The sequence below is a fragment of the Perna viridis genome, chromosome 4 (genome assembly GCF_037379345.1).
Source record: "Perna viridis isolate PV_CMFRI_1.1 ecotype Kerala chromosome 4, ASM3737934v1, whole genome shotgun sequence".
NCBI lineage: Eukaryota > Metazoa > Mollusca > Bivalvia > Mytilida > Mytilidae > Perna > Perna viridis.
This window is the reverse complement of record NC_142448.1, coordinates 8,623,839-8,650,455: the sequence shown is the minus strand read 5'-3', so window position 1 is coordinate 8,650,455 and position 26,617 is coordinate 8,623,839. Positions and strand designations below refer to the sequence as shown.

Genomic DNA, 26,617 nt, shown 5'->3' with positions numbered 1-26,617 from the left:
TTTTGCATTTGAACAAGAGAACAATATTATATCACTTTGGGGTTTTGACTGTTTCTTTGCATCTTTCACTACTAACTCTAGAGGAGTTGCTATACTATTTAATAAGAATTTTGAATTCAAGATTACAAAGGAAAAAAAAGTTGAAAATGGAAATTATTTAGCTTTAGATGTTATGGTTGATAAGATACGTTTTACATTAGTTACTATGGTCCTAATAATGACTGCCCTGCGTTTTATGACCAGATTATGTCTGTTATTGATGACTTTGAGAATGAATATTATGTAATATGTGGGGATTATAACCTGGTTTTGTCTCCAGATCTAGATTATAGTAATTATCTACATATAAACAACCCCAATGCTAGAGATAAATTACTGCAAATAATAGAGGATAGATCTCTGGTAGATCCATTCAGAGAGCTTTTTCCAAAATTAAAAAGATTTACTTGGCGGAAGAAAAACCCTCTAAAACAAGCAAGGCTTGATTTTTTTCTGATATCAGAGGGTATGTTATCATTTTAAAAAAATTGCTGTGCTGAACCAAGTTATCGTTCAGACCACTCTAAGACATTACTAGAATTGGAGATCTGTCCATTTGTTAGAGGGAAAGGGTTATGGAAGTTCAATAACTCATTACTTTATGATGAGGAATATATCAAAATTGTACACCAGAAGATACTTGATGTAAAGAAACAATATTGTCTTCCAGTTTATAATCATGAGAGTATACAAGATATTGATAATGAGTCAATTGAATTCATTATAAATGATCAACTCTTTCTTGAAACTTTATTGATGGAAATACGTGGAAAATCCATCTCATATTCAAGTTTTAAAAAGAGAGAGAAAAACAAAAATGAGGAAAAACTTAAGGAAGAGGTAAGATATATAGAAGAAAATTTAGATAATGGTTCAATACAGCAATTAGAACAAAAAAAGCAAGAATTAGAGAATATCAGAAAGGAGAGATTGCAGGGTAAAATGGTTAGATCTAGAGTACAATGGATAGAGGAAGGGGAAAAGCCAACAAGTTATTTCTGTAGTCTAGAATCTAAGAACTTTACGAGTAAAATCATTCCTAAAGTTGAAAAAGATAATGGGGAGGTAGTTACAGATCAGAAAGAGATTTTAAACCAGGTTAAGGAATTTTATGAAACACTTTATAAGAAAAAAGACAATGACAATGTCAATGTATATGATGATATTAATCAAGGTTTAGATGGTGTAAATTTTACAAAGTTAACAAATGATCAAAAAGACAGTTTAGAAGGTATTATTACTGTTAATGAAGCTGGTCTGGCATTAAAACGTATGAAAAATAATAAAACGCCAGGTTCTGATGGGTTTTCTACTGACTTCTTTAAGTTTTTTTGGAAGGATTTCAAATATTTTGTTGTTAGATCATTAAATGCAGGGTACCAAAAGGGAGAATTATCTGTCACACAAAAACAGGGCATTATTACTTGTCTACCTAAGGGAAATAAACCAAGACATTTTTTAAAGAATTGGAGACCCATATCTTTATTGAACACAGTATATAAGATTTGTTCTGGTGCTTTAGCTATGAGATTTAAGACTGTTTTGAGTAATCTTATACATACTGATCAGACTGGATTTATCAGTGGAAGATATATTGGGGAGAATATTAGACTTATTTATGACATTATGCAATATAGTGAAGAAAATGATATACCTGGCCTTTTATTATTAATCGATTTTGAAAAGGCTTTTGATTCCATTTCATGGAGATTTTTGAAAAATGTTTTAAAGTTCTTTAACTTTGGGGATTCTATTATAAAATGGACAGAAGTTTTATACAATAACATAAACTCCGCTATTATTCAGGGTGGGAATCTTTCAGAGTTTTTCTTAATTGAACGGGGCTGTAGACAAGGGGACCCTTGTCACCGTACTTATTTATCTTATGTGCTGAAATTTTGAGTGTGAAAATTAGAAAGAATGATATAAAGGGAATCAAAGTCATCCAGGTTGAACATAAATTGTCCCAATTTGCAGACGATACATCTTTACTTTTAGATGGTTCAGAAGAGTCCTTGAACCAGGCATTACATGAACTTGATTGGTTTGGCCAGATTTCGGGACTTAACATCAACTTTTCAAAAACTCAAGTTGTTTGGATTGGGAGCAAAAAGTATTCTAAGGAGGTTTTATGTAGAGAGAAAAATCTTTCTTGGGGAGTTACATCTTTCAAATTATTAGGTGTTAATTTTGAGGTCGACCTGGATAAGATGATAAAACAAAATTATGATAAAAGTATCAGAAAGATCAAAAGTATAATAAACCAGTGGTCAAAACGCAATATCACAGTAATTGGTAGAATAACAGTTGTTAAAACACTTTTGTTACCAATTTTGATTCATTTTATAATGTCACTTCCAAACCCAAGGGATGATACGGTGAAAAATATAAACGACATTTTTTATACATTTGTGTGGAATTCACCTGTTCATAAAGTTAAGAAAGATGTATTACAAAAATGCTATGAAGAAGGAAGCCTTAAGATGATCAATGTAAATGCTTTCATTCAAGCCATGAAATGTACATGGATAAGGAGACTTTTTAGAAATGAAGGAAATTGGCAAAATATTTTCTTATCACAGGTAGACAAAGAAAAATTGTTCACCTGTGGATCAGCATATATATCTCATTTAAGAGAAAATATTAAAAATAATTTTTGGCGAGATGTTCTGTTGTCATGGGAAATGGTAACGGAGAGACAGAAAGATAAAAAATGGGAATATTTTTTAGCCAGTCCTCTTTGGATGAATAATTTGTTTAAAGTTGAACAACGACCAATTCTTTATAAGAACTGGCTTGATGGAGGTATTCGTTATGTTAATGATTTGGTTGGAGAAGATGGTTCTTTTTTGAAACACGACGAATTACAAAATATTTTTTATGTAAATTTGAATATAATGAAATACAATAGTATTATGTCTCTGACATCAAAGATATGTAAGCAGTTTACAAAAGAAAGCTACAAACTAGCATCTCCTTTCATTCCATCACATGTGAAAACTATATTAAAGAGTCAGAAGGGCTCAAGAGATATATATTGTATTTTAAATAGAAATGATTGTACGTCTACAGGGAACACCAAGTGGAGCACAATTTTAAATGTAGATATTGAGAATTGGAAAGTTTTTAATAAACTTCCATTTGTCGTTACACAAAACACAAAAACTGCATTGGCTCCAGTACAGAATTAATCAGAGGATTTTGACAACCAACAAATTTATCAATATAGTTGCCAATGCCTCCTCTCCATTTTGTTTCTTCTGTAATTCAGGAATAGAAACTATTGAACATTTGTTATGGGAATGTGAACACGTACAGGATTTTATTGAAGAAATTGATCAATGGCTCCTTCATAATGGTATAAGCATAGCATTCACTAAAATCATATTTTTGTTTGGTAATATTAAACAATGTTGTAAAGGTGATCCACAAAATAATATTATTCTTTGGATGAAACATTATATTTACAGTATGAAGTGTTATAATAAACCATTAAATGTGCAAGGAATGTTAGAAAAAATGAAGTATATGTATAATATTGAAAAAATGATAGCTGCGAAAAACAAACGTGTGAAAAATTTTGAAAAAATTTGGAACTCTTATAGATTTTTGAATGCAACCTAATGCTCCCAATGTTGTAAACATTCAGCCAGACTTTTTTTTCCTTTTTTTTCAGATCAAATTATTCCTTTTTTCACCTAATTTACTGTATTTTTAATAAACCCAATAGGATAAAGCATATATCTCATTATTAAGCTGGTTGTTTGTATGTACAGAATGATGCGGTTTAAGTAAACAACATGTGATGTTCTTCATGTAGTTTAAACTATCTGTTATGTATATATGTATCTTATTGAATAAAAAAAATAAAAAGTTAAAAAAAAATAATCTTTATCCTTTAACTTAATAAATAAGGAAGTTTAAAATATTTAGACAGTTAAGAGCGTGTGTATCATTTTATTCAATACAAAAGTTATGATAGCATTTTTTTTTAAATAGCTTAAATTGTATGGATTTAAAATTCTGAAGTGAATACTTCATATTTCTCTTATTTTACGCACTTGCGTTGTGAAGAAGATAAATACCTGTGTTCGGAAAATAGGCCGTTAAATTAAACCGAGAAGAACCTATCAAAACCTGTTTGAATGAAGTCAAGGGTGATTTGGTAAGTATTAATGTTATAATTCTATATAAGAATTATACATATTACATATAGTCTATAATATATAAACAAAAATGTTTCTTGTGAACAGAAAATAGATTTTGTATTATTATTTAATTACAAAACTTTCTTTGCGATATCGTTTACGCTGTAAAATTATTACGAGGAATTAATATGGCTGTACAGTCTAGTTAGCCGAATGGTCATGAGAATTAGACAAAATTCAGTGTTTCCTTAAATGTCAGGGCAGAAAGACCCAATTTAAATCACGCATTTGCATTCACGTATTAGTTAAAGTGGACCTTTGGAGTAGATTTAATATGAAAATATTCATTTCTACATCAATATCAACGACTAGTTTGTAAATTTATCAAACTTCTTAGGTTTTAGATAAAATATAAGAAGCGAGATTGTCCTTGTTTTATTAACAAATGAACAGCACCTAAAGTTGTTTTGCACAAACCTGTGTATCCATAGGTAAAGAAAAACAACTGATGGCATTTTAATAAGTTTAAATCACCAGAACAGAAAGGGTGTTGTTAATGTAAAAAATATGTATGGATAATAAAACTTCGGAAATTCCCTCTACGATGCTGCGTGCAAACTTCCCGAATGCCTCGAAGGTAATGGCCTATATCAAATGTTTTTATTCACAAATTAAAGATCTCGTAAACAACATCACTGTCGTGGTTATTTGTACTCCGTCTGCATTTATATTGATGGTATCTTTTACATTTTACAATGCGGATTGTTTGTATCTGTTTGTTTCCATAAAATGAAGAATAAAATATTATATTCTTCAAAACCCTTTAATATAATTATATAATTAATTTAATTAATATAATAATGAATACATGTCATTTCAACTTGCCAAATTGGCAACAAACAGTGCCAAAGGTATTTAACTTTATCCATATCAATTTTTGATATATTTGTTGGACACACATTATGTTCAAAATTAACAAAAGCCCATCGAGCATATTTTGGTAGACTAAAAAGATTATTTTCGCGTTATAATGCGGTACTTTTATAATAACTTGATACTATTGTGTTACAACTCGATAATTTCGCAAAATACCCGATAATTTTCCAAATTAACGTGTAATATCGTATATGTATGACGAAAGCACGCATTATAAGACTTGTGACAAAAAAAGATTGATACCATATGCATTAAGTTAACTATATACGCAGCAATGAGTTTCCTTGCGAACATGGTGGTCAATAAACTCGAAACATCCGAAAAGCAAAGTCAATAAATTGGCGGCACCAGTCTGCAAAAACCACTTGACAAACAACCCTAGATACTTTCCACTGCCACAACTTACACTGAAAAAAAAACACTCACTTCAATTTCATTTTGGAAAAAAATACACTGACATGCTGGGAATCTTTGTTCATTTTGACATAAAAAAAAAACATAGCATTAAAGAGGCCAAAATGCTTTACACAATAGATTCTGTCAGCTTTTTCCTGACCGACCCCTTGTAAAACAAGAATAACGACACCTAGATTTTGAAACACTTAAATATTTCATTTGTCAACGGATTTCTACTTTTATCGTGTCCAATCTTTCCACTGTTATTATTGCTGTTGCTTTACATGTAAATGTCCTTTGGTAATGATTGTTCAACTGTTGCATGCTTCTGCGTTTATATTGAAATTGTTGTGATAAATTGTATTGAGGGGGTGAAGACCACGTGAGTCGGAAAACTTTTTTTCCGATCCCTGTTTGCTCTTTGAGCACAAATAAATCTTTATTAACTTGGAAATCATGGTCTATATTGATTTGTTAACTGGTTTTGTATTACCTTTTTTGGTTATTTATGTTCTGTGTTGTGTGTGTTTCTGTTTGTATTGACCTCTTTATCCCTGGATAATGATCTTTTGATTTCCATTAAAATCTTGGTATCTTTGATTACTTTTTCTACTTACGAATAAAATCAATACAAAGAACTAATATAAACAATAATAAGAAAGAGTAACCAAGGGAACCAAGGTTATAGCGATAATCAAAAGAATGTAATCCAGGGACAAAGACCCGACATGGAAAACAAACATACACAACAAAGAACATAAAGTAACTAAAATCATACATACAAAGTAACAAAAGCAAATGAGCAACTCGGACTCCACTAAAAACTGGGAGCATGGACTAGGTGCACCGGTAGGGTAATTGTCCTCTGCTTTTCTAGAAACACCCGCCGAGTTGCTCATAAAAAGTCAAGTCCGTGGTAGACAAACGAGGAAAGGAAAACTATGACCCGTTGAATAAATCAGTTTATATGATAATTGCCACTATCATTGTAACTTCACCAATCAGCACTGTTATACTTGGTGAAGTACTGGTATTGTCGGCAATGAGTTTCAACAATATAGGATCATTCAATTATATTTCCTATAAATTTTTCTCGGCAACGAAGAATGAAAAGATCTGTCATATTATAGAGTATCTATCTGCATTTCTTGTGTTACATATACCAGGAGAATAACAAACTCCAAACATTATCAAGTTGAAATAATGTAAGGGTTCACTCTGATAGATTTGATACATTTTTAAAACTGGGTAAGTAAGTAGTCCTGAAAGATTGAAATAAATGTATCTATATGGGTGTTCATTATTTTATCATACATTTCGTTATCTCCTACGGTCTTGTCTGATTCACGGCGGGAGCTAAGAACCTGCCGCTTTCGGAATTATCGGTATTCATTAGTCACAAAGATGGCGAGAAAAGAGGAAATCATGGATCAATATTATAGTATTTTTTTTAAAGACGTATAGCAATCTGATGTTAAAATGTATGAAAATAATCTGTCACGAATTCTAGTATAGTTCTATAGCAAATGGATATGTCGCTACGTCAAATCTTCCTCTTTCGTATAATATTTACAGCGGGGTTGGGGTGCCTGGGGTGTCTTCTTTCTTGAGTTTCTGAAGATTAACGCTTACCTATGCAAATGATAATATTTCCAGTCCAATGCAAAAAACTTGTCATATCTTAAAATCAGGTTGACAAAACGATTTTTGTTTAAATGTCACGTAGATATTCTTACCATGAAACCTCAAATAATTCGCAGCCAAGCCATGCATATATAACATTACAACGTAAAATGCATTGTTCCAACCCCTCCAAGTTCACAACCCTGCCTTTATTTTTCAAGATTTTCAGGAGGCGGATAACAAAACTTTGGAAAGAAATCAATGAAATGTATCATTTGAGGCAGCTGAATGATATAAAATAAAACTTTGTTAACACAAAATAAGACGCTAAAATCTGCATGAATATTAAAAAAAAAAAGACAAAAAGCTGAACTTCTGACTACATATACCACGACAGGAGCTTGGAACCAATATCAGATTATACCTTTCATAACAAATCCTAAAACTACATGAAGACATGTACACATGACCGTTGAGAATTTAGATGTTCATCCATGCACCTCGTAAAAGGTGCGGCAAAGACAGCTTTTATATAATAATGGGTCAGGGTTTATAAAAGTTTTATTTTTTGGTGTGTGTTAAAAAAAGTGTATACTAAATACGAAAAAAATGTAATTTTACATTATATACAAAAATCTTAAGAGACAGGATTTTGTACACACAAAAATGCGTTAAAATGCATATAGAATATCGAATTTATAAAGGGACATGTATGCTATGTGTACATTGTACATATACATGTATTTAAGATATTTTTTTCCGGTAAGAGAAAACAGACAGGGCTATTCTAAATCATTTGATTAGATAATTATACAGAGCCTTTTTACATTCAAAAGTTAGAATCAGGAGACAGTTAAATCTTTATTTGCGTTTGATATGAAAACAGTGTTTCAAGCTTTGGCAGATATCATTAGGGAACAGAATTCGTTGCTACATTTATTACAAACAAATTTGCCTTTAGACATCTAAACACCAATGCTTTTACGAGCTTATTTCTCATTCATGTATATTACAGTTAACACAAAAGTAAATCATGGTCCACCTACTGTTAAAAATACTTGTCTGTATATTGTGATATAAAGTTTTGACCCACATGTATTGTCTCTCCTGGCTTAAAAATGTTTTTATTTTTGTAGGACAAAAATGCCTTATATAATAAGAATGATTGCACTATTGATTATTCTTGTATTATTTGAGCCAGTAACGTCAAAGTAAGTTATTATAATTCAGTTTTGTAAAGCACTCTTATTTGTCACACTTGTGCTCAGGAAGCCCCCAAAAGAAACCTTGTCAGTGTAAAATGAACAGGAGAAATTGAAGAAAAAATAATTTCTTTCGGTTTAACAATGTATTTATTGAATAAGGCGGCCATGCTTATAAAAATATCGACTAACAAGTTGTATCCGTTAGATGGTCTCCAAGACCTGGTTTAATATGGATATTCCGGTATGACATTCAATATCCATCTGTCATTCTTTAACGTAATTCCTGTATTTCAACCAACACGAACTTTAACGAATAACACGGCGGTTGTTTTGTAGGAAGCAAGAACTGTTCACCTTTTTGGTAGCAATTGAGTTTCTTGAATATCGTAATTTGTTTTCTCTCTTCACGATCCCTTATCCATATATGGGCTTCGGGTGTTTCTTCAAAGAACAGAGATAAAAGACATCAAAATGTACTCACATAGAAACCTCATTTTACATAGTTATAATGTATGAATAAATAAGGATAGTTAATGGCGAAAATCAACAATATAAACCAAGATGTTTCTTCTCCCAGTTTTGTTACGTTGTACGTATTATTTTAGTTATTTTGTGTTTTTTGTTGTCTTTGTCTGTTTTCTATGTCTGGTCTTTGTCCCTGGATTTAATTCTATTGATTTCCCCTAGAATTTTGGTTCCCTTGATTACTCTTTCAAAATCACTTACTTGCAAAACAACCTACTTTCAACTTATCTCGTAAAGACGTTTTTATCTCACTTTGCTTGCGCGAATTATACACCCCCCCAAAAAAAAATTAATAATTGCATTTGTCTTTCAAGTTTTTCAATTTCGTTACTCCTTTACGTGTGGGCATAATTTTACCCATAAATAAATATACAATCAATAGTCGTAAATTACAAAACTATGCATAAACACAAGTAAATAAAACAAACGCAAAGAAAAATTAGCTTTATCTTCTTTCAAATTTCGTCTGTTCTCGTGATTTTTCATCTTTTTGAATAAATAAATAAATAAAATGATTAAAAAATTAAACGAACGTATATATAAGGTTAAACGTGTTATATCCTATTTATTGCAGTAGATGTGATTATTACATACAAACAACACATTATACCAGCTGTGGCTTTTTAGGATGGAGTCGTTGCACTTATCACAGGTAGGAAAAAAATGTGATGTACGGCAAAATATGAGCAATGTTTTAAACGAAATTTATGTCACAACTCATAATTAATTTGGCTACCCCAAAGTGAAAATCAAAGGAATAAACACTGAAATGCATTTACTTAATATATATTCATAAAAACTATCTTAGGAAAAAACTCCGTTGAAACCCGATTTTTTTTTGACCGAACTAAATAACTACAATTAAGCTTATATAACAAGGTTATACAACCTATATTATGAAAAAAAGTCTTTCGTTACTTGAATCTGTAAGAGTCAAGCAAAATTGAAAAGAAATTAAATCTTGCTCAGAAAAAAAATTGAATTTGTCAAAGTGGTCACATAGATGATGGTCTATTGAAATCGAATTGACAGTTCATTCGTTTGATAAGTGTCAGATTATGCAGACAAGCGAGTTCAAAGTTACAATATATAATAGGGGAATGTTAGATGTATCACTTTGATAACGAAATTGGAATTCATTTTATATAATTTATACCTGAAATTGCTGACTATTAAAAAAGGAAATTGATGCCATTTTTGCTTTTCAGTTAACATTTTCGAACACGATTTTATGGAAAGACTTGTGTGTGTTTTTTTCACCATGATTTGTTTACTAGCTGATTCCTACAGAGATTAGTACTTAATCACTACCTTACAGTCAACAAAGTGAACGGAACTCAATTTCCTTTCACCTTTTTCAGCATTCGAAATAAAAAAATGGAAATTACTTAAGGGAACATCTCAATGGCTTTTTCACAAATTAAATATTTTTTAAAGTTTTAACAAATCCTGAAGCATCTTTGAAAAAAAGAATGTGAAGGGGAATTTGGGACGGAACAAGGGCTCATTTCTATATTCATTTCTTCTTTCAACATCCATTTTAATATTTGGTATTAAATGTCGCACAGATTTTGGAATAGTTGCAATCGATTCGGGAGGTCATACATCTCATTTTAACATTCATTTCCGTTTTATAATTTCATTTTAAGATTCGCCATTTAAGGTCGCACAAAAATGGCAGCTTTTGAAACTTTATTTTGACTGTTCATTCAGAAAAAAGGCGACGACTTTCGATTGCGTTATACAAATATGATTGATTGATTGTTGGGGTTTAACGTCCGAGCAGCAATATTTCAGCTATATTCAAACGATGAACATGAAAGGGATGATAAAAAGAACATGAAATGATGATAAAATAAAAAAAGGATGGGACACAAGGGCAACTGGGTCGACAAATTTAGATTGCCACTAGAAAAAGGGAGGGATAGGTAGGGTCGGGCAATTTAGCCTCCTGTGGCGGAGCGCAAAGGTTCCTACTCCTATCGAATACCACAGCAGGGTTCTTTAACATGCAAGGAACGTGGCATCTTTCCCAACACGGTGCACCACTATGGTTTGCGGTCAGGTTTTCAGTATAATAGCCTGACAAACCCAGCATGTGACACACCAGGGGTACCCCATTCCACCACCTGGGGCACACATCCCAGTTGCTCTGTGGGCAGAGCACCTAACCCCCGGTTTCTGAGCACTATTTAGTCGCCTTTTACGACAAGCTAACCGCTGCAGGCCTATTCTGTTGACGCATGGGGTTATACAAATATGACTCATGGCATACTTGTTAATAGAAATATCAGGAAAATCGTAATTAACAGACGAAACATTTTCAAAAAGATTTATTTTATGTAGAAAATAAAATGTCTAAGTGAACTGATTAGATTTCGTTACATGTGCATGTGTTAGCCACTATTAATACGTACGTGGAAATGGTAAAAATAAATAGGTATAAGGAATAGGAAATGAAGGTTGTTGGTGGGGAACATTGGTTAATACTCCCAGTCAAAAGAGGTACTATGGGCCAAGTAAATAACTTCTTTTTGCTTTGTAGATCACGTAAGATAGACATTTGCTGTTCTGGATATTCACCTTTGCCTAACTGTTATCGTACGTATTGAAGTTACAGAAAACAAATCACGGTTCGAGTTTATTACGCAGCAATTGCATTTATACATGAAACAACAGATTTAGTAATTGGAATAAAAAAATGTTAATAATAGTCTGTAAATATGCTTTGTGCATATGTGTATACATTTCAAAAGTACTGTAGTGAAAGAGTTTTACAGAGCAATAATGTTTGTCGTCGAATGACATTTATTGTCGTTAATTCATATTTATGAAATGACCATGTAACTTAAACCGTTACTTAGATATATCCTTTTTAATGATAAGTTTCTGTGAAATTAATTTTGGAGATTGACTGTAAACTACACGCATATATACAAACCAGCATATATATGAAATAAAACAAGCATACAGACCCACATCACTAGGTTAAATGATGAAAATGAAGAGAAAATTGCCTTCATTAAAACAAAATCGATGTGATTAATTAGATGAGCGTGAAATTCTGCAACACTTTCATTTCAATCAACCTTACTGACACATATCTAAAACATACATCAGTCGAAAGCCAATAAAATATATAAATGATAAGCATAAAGAAAAATGCTTGCTGTTAAGGTCGGTAGTTGCGGAAGGCAATTTTTCCAAATTTATGAACTGTTTCGGCTCAGATATGTATGAATGGTCTTATATCTTTAAAATATTTTAGCAAGGTTTGTATTATTGTGTCTTTTCTTGATTCTTTAAAACACCTCTGTACCAAACAATAGAATAAGAACAAGTTAGACATACTTCGAACAGTTTTCAGAGAATACAACTGTCTATCCAATCAATACCAAACGTCACTGCATTTGAATATTTGTTGTTTTCTATAATAGTCTCATCTCCGCATTAATAATTGTAATGGAGTTAAACGCCTGTAGAGAAAACGACAATTTTGATTCAAAGGGTATACTCGATTGTTTGCTAATATGATTTTGTATAAGTATCACCTTAAACGTCAAAGCATAAAAGAAACATCAAAATTTGCAGTGTTTTTCTCAGTGTCTAAGTTCCAATATCATTCATAATGTATAAATCAGCATGACTTTTTTGTGGGTTTAAGATCTTATTGATTATAGGACATCAAATGGCTTCTGGGAAAGATAAAAGTATATTGTATATCATCTAATAGAATAGTTTTTGTATGTATTTTTAGCCTTTTTTTTTGATCGACTCGTTAAAGTTTGATATAAGATTAAACATAAGGAAGGACTGTTATATATATTTTTCTTTCTATGATTGAAATTACCCAAATGCCCATACTGCATACTTAATTATTGTTATTAATCTGCCCTATATTAATTAGTGCGTTAAGTCATAAACCTTACCCTGAAGCGGTTTATGTTGAAGAGTAAACCAAGCCAAAGTTGTTTTTACCCAATCACCATCATTTATAAACAATTCGTATGTTTTAATGTGAAGAACATCAGGAAAGAAAAATAAGAAAGCAATAAATTGTTTTTTTTTAATAATAAAATCAATATTTTCCTAACGCAGATCAATACTGTTGACGTCATCAATCAATAGCGCCATGTGTAACTTACAACCATGCTGTTAGTGTTTTGGGATACTGTTGAAGTTGTTCCCTAGTTGAGGTCTATATTTGGTTATTAAAGTCTTGGCAACATTGGACCTTTACTCTAAAGACAAGCATAAGAAGAGAAAATATATAGTGTTAGTCACGTCGAGATAACCCTATAGTGAACCATTGTTTTTCATAAAATGATTTTGGGCAGCTTACTCTATATAAAAGAATAGTTTAATCCTGTAGTTAATACATTACTTAGTACTTATCATATTGGGTGGTTTATGTGTCCTGAGCTCGTCATATTGGCCTTTGGCGTTGCCTCATGGATATATGACAAGCCTTGGACCTATAAATAAACCAATATCAATATGAAAATTACTTCATAACAATACTATAATATTGAAGGCCTTCACGTTTTTTTTTTCACCGTATTTCATTTAAATACATTAGTTTTGTTATTTACAATAGAAATTAAAACAAATATTTATCTTTGACTTTCAATGTTGTGTTTCAGCTGTGTGCAATGGACGTACACGTCTTAACAATGCTTGCAACGAACCTTATTCGTCCGATATAATAAGATACCGTACAGGTAGTTCACGTAATAGTGGAGGGGGAACTTGTTCATCTCCTGGATATTGTACTAACTGTCAGGATGGCTTTTACCAATCTGGAGGCCAATGTTTGAGTAAATATTGAATGGGGTTTTAAGATTACCATAAAGCATAAAAACCAAACATTGTCGCCAAAAATGACGATATATTCATAAAGACATGCACCATCCCATGATGTGAAAAGAAAATTAGTTACTTCCTTGTACATTTTGTTAAATAAAGTTTTTTACAAATAAATTTTACTACAGAACTTTAAACCTTAAGTACACAGGTAATGTTCACAGCGAACATCAGTGGTGTCGATGCCATAATTACATTTTTATGCTTACTCGATTGTAAATACCATGCAAATATTTATACAATCATTTTGTTGTTATACGTCAGGGCACTTAATATTTTGTTTCATATATCCCTGTATACCACTGGAAATGTTTAAAAAGCTCTATCAATGAAACAACTTAAATATCCTACTTGATTCACTATATTTATTTATTTTCTAATTTCTTTTTTTTCTACTATTCTTTAGTTTGTCCGAGTATTGATAATTGTAACCATCGAAGGTGTAACTCAATAAGTGATAACTATTGCGAATGGTGTCAGAACGAGATATTGGACAAGATATACTTTAGAGGATATACACGCCATTATGATGGAGCTATGAAAAAATGTAGAAGTAAGTAAAAAATTGACTAAAAATATAAAGAAAAAAAGTATGCAAAATAATAAAAAAAAACAAAGATAAAAAAAAACACAAAATAAAACACAAACACAGAACAAAACAAAACAAAACAAAACAAAACAAAACAAAAACAAAAAACAAACGAAAAAACAAAACAGAAAGAAACACAAGGAACCTGCATCCAAATCGAAACAAACTTACCTATAAATTTATGCACATGATCAATTTGGTTAATAAGAATACAGTTGAACCTATATAAATCTCACCATAAAATGAACAGAACATTGTAAAATCAGACACTTTTCAATTGCCCAATATGTCGGTACAAATATACATCTAGGTCTATCAGCTGCGTATGATGCCTTTTCAATTTTAAAAGAAGGGATATGATAACACTAGCTTTTCGAAATGTTATTGCTGTAAATAAAACATAATGTATTGACATATCGCTGTTCAATCTACTTTCAGAGGCGTGTTCATGGCGATCAGATAGCACCCGATGTTACCCAGGAAACTGTACAAATGAAATAGTAGAGTCTTGCTCTTGTACCTCTGGCTTTGGAGGCAATCAATGTGATAGAAGTATGTTCGCGCTAGAACTCTAACAAATAGGCGTCTGGAATAGGGTTCAGTTGCTACAAGATTGAAGTCATCACTACAGAAGTTTTATGGTCGTCATCATGAACTCGTGGATCGTTATGGTGTATCCATCTGCACCATGAAAACTGATTTATTCAACGGGTCATAGTTTTCCTTTCCTCGTTTGTCTACCCCGGACTTGACATTTTATGAGCAACTCGGCGGATGTTTCTAGAAGAGCAGAGGACGCTTACCCTACCGGTGCACCTGGTCCATGCTCCCAGTTTTTAGTGGAGTTCGAGTTGCTCATTTGCTTTTGTAACTTTATATGTATGATTTTAGTTACTTTATGTTCTTTGTTGTGTATGTCTGTTTTCCATGTCCTGTCTTTGTCCCTGGATTACATTCTTTTGATTACCGCTATAACCTTGGTTTCCTTGATTATGCTTATATGAATCGTTGTCTCACACCATTTTTATTATTATCATATTTTGTTTATATTTATATGCTATTGACATAAAAGCCATTCAATAAACGGTAAAGAGGAGGAGATAACACAATTTCGTATTTTCTTATCCTTATCGCCATATTTTAGGGTAACAAAATTCTATTTTACTCTATGTGGACTTTAAAAAGTCAGTTGATGAAGTCCAATCTGAAAGGAGCGTTGCTTAATCACTCCGTTCTCTATCTTGTATGGTTAACAGAACCATCTATATCAAGTTAATATTATTACGCCCTCGGGTTGAGATGAGTGTTTATTATATGGTTATTTCTTGCATTTTATTAGCCTCACTTCACAGCGATTTGTTTGTTGGAAAGACAATTTGCTTGTATTTGTTCCAATATAATATAATACTATGTAATTGATTACTTTTGTTAACTCTACAGAGTAAAAATAATTAAATGCAATAAAAGTTGAAACCCTACCACCCACTCAGCAACTGAGTCCTCCTTGTAGTATTTTGAGGAAAATTTTATTGGTCACTTGTGTTGGTCACGATTATTTACAAGAACGTCCAAATTCCTTTAACCAGGAAAATTTTGCTATACCGAATATGAAATTGTTGTAGCCGAAGGAATAATATACACAGAATATATGAATAGTATTGAAAGCTGAGAATTAGTATACTTTAAATTATAACAAAGCTGGATACTTGTCATCATCTTGGGACTGACTTCGATGTAAGGGTCGAAAACAGTGAGAACGATCTCCGTCCAAACCCTTAAACAAACAAACTTCCATGCATCTATATAATAACACAAATATACAAAGAAAATAGGGTTATTGCATGAATACTGTGGAATATTATCCCGAGTAGAATTTTATATTGCACGAGTTTACGATTGCAATATACATTCCACGTGGGATAATATTCCCCAATTTTGTTTATGATTGAACAATAATCCCTTCTGGGCGTACTTAATCAATTGGTTAACCGAATGGGATTTTATATTGCACGAGTTTACGAATGTAATATACGATCTTCGAGGGATAATATTCCACAGTTCTTATGTAACAACCCTTTTATTGTATGGAAATATAATTCAGTCATGTTTAAAATGAAATTTTGTCACGGATGACGTCATCAATTAATAAATTTAATTAATTAATATTTGCATTCGTGCTATTGGAAAATTATTTCACGCTGACTTTGCATTGCTTTCTATGGGGAAATTATATTGCTTGACAATATATATTTATATAAACACTACTTATCGCGTATGAAATTACTTTAACGGATAAAAATAAGCATGAAAAAACATCTGAGTAATACCAAAGAAATGACGAGAGTAAAACGTTTTCGTAGCCGTTTATTTAAATCTTACATAGATATGAGTTCCAATGCATTGATCAATCTCTAATGCTAACACAACTAATGATTTTCTTGATAATCAAACCTACCTGAAATTATTTGATTATCCACCACTGATCTAAACATACAATTAAAGTTGTTATTATATTACAAAACAGTTACAGAAGAAACATCAATCCTTTATGCTGAGATAAAATTACATAATCCCTCTCATGAAACTGTGACGACACCGACAGATCCAAGTGAGACCGGTCCTCAGCCGATCAGATTTACAAACAAAGGGGATTTAAATAAAGCAGAAATAGAATTTCATGCAAAATTTGTCGCTTCTGGTACCCCTCCACCTCTGGATCCTGAACATTTTGTGACGTATTTTACTTATGGCATTGTTTATGGACAGATGCAATTGGAATATATAATAGGTAAGTTTGTATACATTATATGATAAGAATTGACTATTTAAAATCAGTATTCATAAGATCAATACAAGAGTGACAAGATTAATAATAATATTTTCGTACATAGTAACGCAAAAGGAAAATTGCTGCTAGAATCTTGGTTCTTGGTTTTCTTTGATTACTCTTTGCAAGGATCATCGTCTATTTGTCGAATTAATTTTGTTTTAGAATATCTAATTTGAATATTTTTGAAAATAAAACTATCATGGTAAAATCCGAATTCCGTCTACAATATGTAGCGTAATAACACACAATAAGTTGAGAGACGCTCTATTTATAGCCCGTGCTAAAGTTTAAGTTGACACCACATTACATGTTTTTATAATTACAGGATCATCCAGCAGTTTTAGCACATTTAGTTGTCCTGCCACTGAAGATTACCCTATTACAACAAGTTATGTATGTTCAAGAACAAACACTAACAATAGTGCAATATCTCTACCCACATTTGGCCATAGAGACAAGTAAGTAGGAAAAAAAATTGTACTTCTTGATTCGTCTTGTACTTTTTGATAATTTCATATTATGCTCTATAATCATTTTGTTTTAATTTTGAAGGCTTATTTTCACAATACAAGTCCGCAATGGAGGTTACTTAAGATATCTGAACAGAGAAAACTCTTTGACATCAACAGTCAGAACATCACTCACGGGTATTACAACAACAAGGAGTTACACTGTTCAATGGGATTATATAACTCCTTATTATACCTGTCTACAGAACTTAGGCAGAAGATGTTCCGACTCACCAATAGATGTAACGGATGTCACTGATCAGGTGATTTTAAATTTACTAAAGCCATTTATCATTAACATTTAGTTATCATGTTAATCAAATTTAAAAATACTTGAATTTTCAGTAAAGTTCGAGAGTCTAGTGTACAATATATCAATCCTAAGATGAAAAATGTTGTTTAGTCGGGTATATGTTTGCTTTTTCCATGCGCTGATTGAAAAGCATTGAGAATTAGCAAAAGGACGTATCAATCCAAAACTCCCGAAGTCATCCTACTTTTATTGAAGTTGCTATTTTAATGTTACTTAAAACTGTTGTCCGTCTCATCAACTTTATGTCCCGTGCTTTGCTTTATGTTATTGTCTTATTATATACTCTGACGATTAAATTTGGAACGAGTTTATTAAAGAATACTTGATAGTGATACTGGAGATGTAGTTTTGGATTTTGTCTTTAGCATTCAAGATACATGAACATATGTTTCAAGTGGATTTTGATTCAAAATGGAATTTTTAATTTCTCCAGAAATTGATAATGTTTACATGGAAATCGTGGTCAGATGATTTAGCTGGAGTTGATTTTTATGAGTATGAAATTTACCGCCTAGCTGATTATGGACAATTTCTTAGAGAAGAAAACAAGTTGTTTCATTCCAACAAGACAAATCTTAAGGAGGTATGGATATTGTAAAACGTAAAAGTAAAGAAAAAAAAAAGAGAACTCTATCACTGTCTTATACCATATTCACAAAAGAACATGTTCACAGCGGTCACAAATATTCTTATCTGTTACTTTTGTTGTATTGTGACGCATCTTCATTTGTATTCTTAGTTTCTAGCGATGAACACGCTTTGTATTGAAACTACGCATTGTCATTTCGATAATTTGAAAACTCCCTCTGATAACGATGTATATATACACGGTGAACCGTGCACGCACAAGCTTTCCTGCCACAACTCTTCCCCGTACGCAAGTAATATATTGCCATGTTCCTGATAATAATACCATATTATTTTTTTTCTTCTTAAGGGTGAATTTAATGTAACACAGCCAGGCATGTACTCTATTATCCTAACAGCTTTTGATAAGGCTGGTAACTATAAGTCAACGAGATCCTTATTGTTCTTTGATGACCAGTCAGTAGTAGAAAAAATAGAGGGAACCAGAACGATAGTCAAGGAGAGCACCATGGATACCAACCGGACATGGGTAGTCTCAGAAACAACTCCGCTTCATGTCACGTGGCCTGGAAGATTTATGAATGAAAGACATGATTTGAATAAATGGCTATTTCCAGTGGAAAACAACAGTCACGTAGACAACTTATATGACGACTTCTTTGAACGAAGGACTGTTAATTTGTTTACTAATGTCAAAGGTATCAGTTCGCCAATATTTACACTTAACTTTGGCTGAAGCGTCCTTAATTTAAAACCTAAAAGATATAGGAAACACGCATTGAATTAGAAAAATATTGTCATTTTGTTTTATATATGTCGTGACATATGTTTTGTACAAATTATTACTTCTCTTATAAGTGGTAAAACCTTTACAATAATGCGGTTTTTGAAAATCTCCTAAAAGATATGTAAGAGTAATCAAGGGAACCAAGGTTATAACTGTAATCAAAAGAATGTAATCCAGGGACAAAGACCAGACATGGAAAACAGACATACACAACAAAGAACATAAAGTAACTAAAATCATACATACAAAGTAACAAAAGCAAATGAGCAACTCGGACTCCACTAAAAATTGGGAGCATGGACAAGGTGCACCAATTTCTCTTGAATGATTTTGGAATACAACACAATGTATGTTTTGCATATCGTCAAGACGCAACACTAAAAACGTTAACGTGTTATATAATTTGAAGTGAAGTCCACGTGTATCGAACACGATAATATAGCGTTTTAAATATGCTTTGGTTGTAGGAGTTGTTAAATTCGACGTTAACTATACAGTATCCGGTGAAGATGTCAAGTCGTACAAAGCCTACACCAACGTGATAGATATTTTACAGGAAACGGAAGTGCTTAACGTCGTTTGGGAAGATGGCGAGAAACTAGACATCTTCGTTAAAGCAACAGACATAATTGGAGAATATATTGAAGATTATATTACAGTATATCGGGATGTAACCTATCCAATTATAGAAAACTTATGGTTGTCATATGGGAATAAAACAGAATTATTTGTACACCGTTTGGAGGACTTTACAGAAATGACGTGAGCAATTTTAAGTTTTATATATTCCTGAAAAATATTCAATCAATTAGTATTAGTAGTTTAGTTCATGTCTTTGGGGTTTTATTATCATGATTCTAGAACACAGAGATCAGTTATTTTTAAACAGAATACTGTTAAATTAGCACCGGATTGAAAGGATTTTCAATATCTTGACGCAAAGTTAAAGATTAATCTTAGAAAAATAATCTTCTTGGAGCTGAATTTGACGTTTTTGATTTTTAATTTTTGGACCGACAGGTTTGAATGGAATGCTTTTGATTACCACAGCGGTCTCCACAGTGTTCATTGGAAATTATACGATAATTTTACAGGAGGTGAAATTCTGCATGGAAGTTCCCATATCCTCGCTCAGGGCAATGCAGAAGTATGTATTTCCAACTGAAATTCACATACGTCTGAAAACTCATATTTGTGAAGTGCAACAGTTATGACAGATGGAATATTCGTGACTACATTTTATCGGGTGAAAATTGAAGAAATGAATATCTATAAAATGTATTATTTTCATGACTCTAAGATGATATGATTACATCGTTCCTACATAGATTTAGAATATTTTTCGTAAGGGAAAATGCATTTATTCACTATTCACATTGGGACAGACTGTATCTTAGATCAATCTCATTGATTCTCAGATTAAACAAATTCCGAATATTCCTAATTTCGTCTCTTTGTAAAAACTTTTTAAAAGGTAGATTTCATCCAAAACATCAGTTTTATTGTGACTTTTATTTCATACTGATGAGAAAAAAATGCTACATTTTTTTCAAGAATATTACTTTGTGTGAAGATCTCTACGAGACTGATCCTCGTGGTCCTGATTGTTACTGTACATTATACCATGGATGTTTCCATCGGCATTTTCATATTAAACCGGAAATAGTACTCGGAGCTGGTCTTTATCCAGGGAAAGACAAGGGCCTGCACGAATCAGATTATTTTATAGAGATCACAGTTATTAACCAGGCAATGTTGACTTCGATACTTACTCGAAAGGTAAATAGTTGATTTCCTTAAGCTCCCTTTGTCAAAATCCAACTGAGAGCATAGCTAAGCTCTGAAAAGTAATATAAAAGCCATTGACATCCAGTGTTTATAAATATATAGTGTATACATATGTACTAACTCCGTAAAGACAAGTTCGATATAGACTCATTTAAATATAATTTAATGTTCGGAAATCTTTTAAGGAATGCTTTATCTGTATTCAATACTTTTTGTTTCTCTCGCAATAACCCAAGGCTAACTTTTGCCGTCTACAAGTTATTTTGACATTAACTAACTTCAATTTCAAGTTTTTCAAGGAAATTGTGAAGGTGCAAAAGAAAAGAAATTTCAATTAAAAGTATATAATCGTACTGGAGATTAAAAATCACCAAACTTTAGTCAATTTATTTGGAATATAAACCATTTTGTTACAGATAACTATTGATACTAGTCCACCACAACCAGGCAGTGTGCATGATGGTGTAACAGGAGGTCCAGAAGTCGACTATCAGCAGGATTTAACATTGAACTTTCACTGGGACGGGTTCTTTGACCCAGAGAGTGGAGTAAAATATTACAAATACATAGTGACAGATCATTGTCAAAACATACAGGATGTTTTAACAAGTGATCAGGTATATAAATTATTTTATCTCAGGCATAGATGAAATGGTTTAGAACATCGATGACCAATGTTTTGCCTGTTTTCTTAATAATTGAGGTCTCACGTTTATTTGATAAAAAAACCTGCAAAACGCACATGCAGTAAAAACAGTGATTTCGAGGGTTGTTGACTCTATTTATTGTTATTTAAGAAAAATCTACAGTCATGTTTCTACTCTCAGTTTTACCATATGTATAAAGATAGCGGTATTTACCTTGATTTTTTATTTTACTGTTGTTATTTTATGTCATTGATTCACGTTGTTGATAATGTCAGTATCTTTACCCGATAAAAATATATTTACTTGAAAATAAAACATATATATGTATTTTAACACTTGTCACACACATTTTTTATCTGTTCAACATAATTATATTATAGATAAAAGAAACCACTCTGACGTCCGTCAGCCACACAGCCACTGTAGAGGGTACATACATTATTACTGTTGTGGCTATGAACAGAGCAAATGATGCTTCGCATGCTGTATGTTCAAATGGTGTCACCATAGTAACAATTACACCATCTGTAAAAAATGTCGTTGTTGAGGGAGCAAGGACGGCTCCGCAACTCATTGAAGACATGGATGGTCAAGTGTGGGTTTTGGCGGAGAACATGACACGAGCACCATATAATCATTCTTCAGGCTGCAGGTAAATACAGTACGATCGACTTTTTGTCCTGGTTTTAAAAGGTTATATTTTAATAAAATATTAGGTAAATTTGTTGTATGGTTTTTTAAACATATTGTTGAAGTGTTCGGCCTTCTGAATTAATTGAGATTAAAACTGTATTGTAAGTAACTGCTACTTTTTTGTAGCGCCAGTCCTTTGATAGTAGATGATATTAAACTGATTCCAGAAACTCGGTCATTTTTAGTGACATGTAACCAGCTTCAGACATCCCTTTCTAACCTGTTACAGATTATTCCCCAAACATCTCAAGTATGTATCATACCTTTAATAGTTATATGGATTTACAAAGACACAAGGCTATGCTAACTTCTTTTAAAAAATAAATTTAGACAATATTATATTACATGTAGTCAGACTGATTTTCTAATTCACCGAAACAAGTCTAATATCATTAGTACGTTTAAAAATAAATAAATGTAGTTACAAGTAATATTTAAGTTGAACTTAACGATATTAATTTTACCTAAGTATTGATATAATGGTCATAAAAGAAATACGAGGTATAAATATTTTATATTAGTTTTCTTACAAAACCTGTTTTTTTAACTACAACTATTTGGTAGTTTTTATTACCACCAGTAATATGACTTATTTGAACATGTTTGATAAATGTTACTGTAACAACTATGAACTGCATTGAAATCGTCTGTAGATGGTTATTACGTGGGACTCAGTAGATGAGGAGAGAATTGTGTTTGACTATGAAATAGGATTTGCATCCACCAGACATAGCCCTGCCCCTGATATTTTGCCGTTCAGGTCAACCAAACATCATCGTCACATCAGGGTAGATAATCCAGACCTAGCAGAGGGAACTTTGTTTTATATTGTCATAAAAAGCATCAGTAAAAGTGGAGTGTCCGGATATCAGGTACAAAATAAATGATTTAAAGTATAATTAACAATTGTGCCAAACATTCTATGGATATTTCTGTGTCTTTCAGGGATTAATGTGAGATCTACAACTGATAATATTTTAAGAAGCTATGTTCAGTACATTCGATGAACTCCTGTATATGTTTTTAACCTATTGTAATGCAACTGTATAACATTTTTAGGCCGGAAACATATTAATTATTACAAAATAAAATGGATAAGGAATTACAAACAATTTGTATTCAGATTACGGTAATCGTCCATATGTTATAGAGCACTGGACCGATTATAATAGATGTGACACCTCCAACATATCATGGATCAACAATAGATGTCAAATACGAGGACGGAATACTTATTGCAAATTGGCCAAAAGGAGCCTTTCAAGACACCGAGGACCATTATCTCCTCAATTTTAAATTTGCAATCGGTAAATATTACTAAGCTTTTTTTAATTGCTACTCGGATCAAAAGTACATTGTCAGGAAAAACAATACCCATTCTGTATAATGTGTTAAATTTGAGTAAACTGTAACAAGATAATGAAGCTATTATATTTGCCCGAGTTTAAGTGGAAGATTTGGACACATTACTGTAAATTATACCCGCAGAATCTTTGGCTCAAATCCCAAATCCGGATCCCATGCCCATTAAAGTATAGTGTGTTGCCTTATTCACTAAAATGGTATATTAGCAGTTCCAGGGGCTATTTAAAAGCCAACTCTAGATGTGTGAAGTATTGTTTATCTTTACTTAAGTTTTACGTAATTTTATTCTATCCTGTTTGCCGCATTGGTCTATTTTTATTTTTTTCAGATTTGCTTAGATTTTAATGTACATATTTTTTTCTATTAATCATGGATCAATGAAATAAATTATCTAATTATATCTAACTTAAGGACAAACTAAAGACCGCACAGAAGTTGCAGGATACCAACCATTGAATTATAACTCTAAATGTACGCCTACACTTCCACCAGAATGTACAGCTATCGATCTATCTGTGTTAGATTCTAAGTTACACGCTCATGACATGTATTATGTGACAATTAAAGTAACAAACCTAGCAGGGTTAAGCACGTCAAAGATATCTGAGGGTTATATACATGATGTCCAGGTGCCTTCAGTGGGTGTTGTTTATGATATTAATCCAAACGATGTCAACAACAAAAATGTTAAGGTATGTTTCACTGTACTGAACCATAAATGTAACAAATGTGATAACTTTTCATACAGTATTGTCAATTTCCCTTTCATCTGTGGCAACATCCCTTAGCACCTGTGTATGGAGTTTTCATATCACATACCATACGTTATGCCAGAGCTTACCGACGCTACGTGGACCCTTTGTACCGTGCTAGACTTCAAACAACAAGGCTTCAGGAAAGAGGAGTATGCTGCTTCATCTGTGAAGTTATCACTTCAGAAGTTTTATAATATTTATCATGAACTATGGTGTATCAATCTTCCAAAATGAGAACTTGTTTGTTCACCCTGTCATATTTTCCTTTCTTCTTTCGTTTACCCTTGACATGACTTCCTATTAGCGTTTCGATTGATGTTTCTAGATAAGAAAAGATGTGGGTATTTTTCAGCTGTCGAAAAACATGACAGCCGTTACTAAAAAAAAAAGAATATTGATCTAAGATAGGAGTTTTTCACGTATTTTTCCAAAATTGTTAAGTTTAGCCAAATTCTGACAAAAATAAATGTTTTGCATGGTGATATCTATCTGTGGTCATATTTTCATGTAGATCTGTTGAGCAAACGTTAAAAATATTGCCCTACTTCGACATATTTTTGCGATTTTTAATTTAATTACTTTAAAGATGTGCTCCTCCTTAGTGGACAGAATTTAATGAAAACTGATATGATTGTTTCTTAGGTATGAGCGTTCGGAAATTTTATTGAAGAAAAAATATGGCCGATTTTACAAAAAATGAATGTTGCTTATCGAGCAAGGTGAGCGATTTAGGCCCTAAAGAGCCTCTAGTTGTCCGGGTACCTTATTTACTTGTGTTTCTTTGGACGTATTATTCAATTCATTTCGTGTTCTTTGGCATGTGTATCTATTTATTTTTTTAGGTCGCATCTTATTTGCTTTGATTATTACTCTTTCTATTTCTTCTGTAAGTTTACTTCATTTTACTGATCGAACATAAAATGAAATGTATAAATGTTCATGCAGTAGGTAAATACATCTGATCAGATGCATAACCCAGTTAGAACATTGGATTTATCTTACAGGATGTAATAGATGTCGATTTTTCGGAAGAATCTAATACCTTGGCTGTGCAATGGACAGGTTTTCGTCATCCTCATCTACCTGTTATGTACATAGTCTGTTTAGGAACAACAAGTGGAGACTGTGATTTCGCCAAAAGAGACAACATTGATGATTCTATCAATCGAATTATATTTACAAACCTGCAACTCGTCTCCTTTCAGGTATCTTTACATGAATAGTTCTTGAATAGATATAATTGTAAGACATAATACTATCTGGATGAAATCTTATCCTGTAGAAATTCTTTCACATTAATTGTTTTTCCGAAGGATATTATTTCGCTATGAAAAAGTTTCCACACCTATCAAATTGTTTCCACTACTTGAACAATGATATTTTAATTACTATATTTTGTTATGAAAAAGCTAGAGGTATTCCCAATTGAAGACAGGATATTATTTCATACTACAGTATTAAATAAAATCCTGAATAAAATACACATATGAAGAGCTCATACTCATGATAAAATGGATAATATCAAGTAAATAGTATCCTAAATGAAAAACTATTTGTAAATATCCCATGAAACATCATCCAGGATACTTATTAATATCGAAAAACATCCTTGATGAAAATTAATATTTAAAATCTTCCTGGATAATATGTCATATCAAAAAACTTTCCAAATCATTAACACTTACAACACTGTGAACTATGTTTACCCAACAGAAAACCAAGCCCGACATTTTTTTAAAAAATGTTATAGTATCTCTAAAGAAAACCCTTTCAGACATGTGTGTGTTAAATCCTATTATCATAAGGTTGGGTATTTAAACAATTTAATAGTCATGGAAAACATTTAACTATAAAATATCCCCGGATTAAATTTGGTATTATTTTTCGGTGGAAAGTATCTGACACAGGATACTATTGGATGTTACATAATCTACTTATTCTATAGTATATTTGAGTTTAAGAATGGGAATTGGAATCCTGAACGGGACGAGAATTGTGCTGATGTATGGTGTAAATTA

General features: G+C 32.1%; 2 protein-coding genes across 3 annotated transcripts in view; both read left to right on the top strand.

Moving 5' to 3' along the window:
- The first annotated feature begins 3,969 nt into the window (after positions 1–3,969).
- LOC148618740 (uncharacterized) lies at positions 3,970–18,544 on the top strand. 2 transcript variants are annotated; one of them, XM_088577920.1, is made up of 10 exons: positions 3,970–4,204; positions 8,279–8,353; positions 9,447–9,524; positions 11,418–11,473; positions 13,516–13,689; positions 14,142–14,288; positions 14,763–14,876; positions 16,849–17,112; positions 17,480–17,612; positions 17,707–18,382. In XM_088577920.1, the coding sequence occupies exons 1-10, from the start codon at positions 4,185–4,187 to the stop codon at positions 17,966–17,968; spliced, it is 1,323 nt and encodes a 440-aa protein (XP_088434046.1). In that variant the 5' UTR covers positions 3,970–4,184; the 3' UTR covers positions 17,969–18,382. The 2 variants fall into 2 exon arrangements, with proteins under 2 accessions (XP_088434046.1, XP_088434047.1); XM_088577921.1 differs by lacking the exon at positions 17,707–18,382 and adding an exon at positions 18,410–18,544 and having other exon boundaries at positions 3,971–4,204.
- LOC148618739 (uncharacterized) overlaps positions 18,419–26,617 on the top strand; it is a 33,035-nt gene continuing 24,836 nt past the window's right edge. Inside the window, 12 exon segments of the mRNA XM_088577918.1 lie at positions 18,419–18,559; positions 18,914–19,262; positions 19,819–20,113; positions 20,372–20,498; positions 20,906–21,130; positions 21,556–21,756; positions 22,167–22,438; positions 22,606–22,729; positions 23,133–23,351; positions 23,630–23,786; positions 24,256–24,536; positions 25,604–25,804. Coding sequence (XP_088434044.1) covers positions 18,419–18,559; positions 18,914–19,262; positions 19,819–20,113; positions 20,372–20,498; positions 20,906–21,130; positions 21,556–21,756; positions 22,167–22,438; positions 22,606–22,729; positions 23,133–23,351; positions 23,630–23,786; positions 24,256–24,536; positions 25,604–25,804 — 2,592 coding nt within the window.

Excerpts from the sequence above, each read along its gene's own strand:
- LOC148618740 (XM_088577920.1), top strand. The coding sequence starts at position 4,185 with ATGAAGTCAAGGGTGATTTG. Across the intron at positions 8,354-9,446 it reads TTTGAGCCAGTAACGTCAAA|TAGATGTGATTATTACATAC; the intron begins GTAAGTTATTAT and ends TATTTATTGCAG. Across the intron at positions 17,613-17,706 it reads ACATTTGGCCATAGAGACAA|GCTTATTTTCACAATACAAG; the intron begins GTAAGTAGGAAA and ends TTAATTTTGAAG.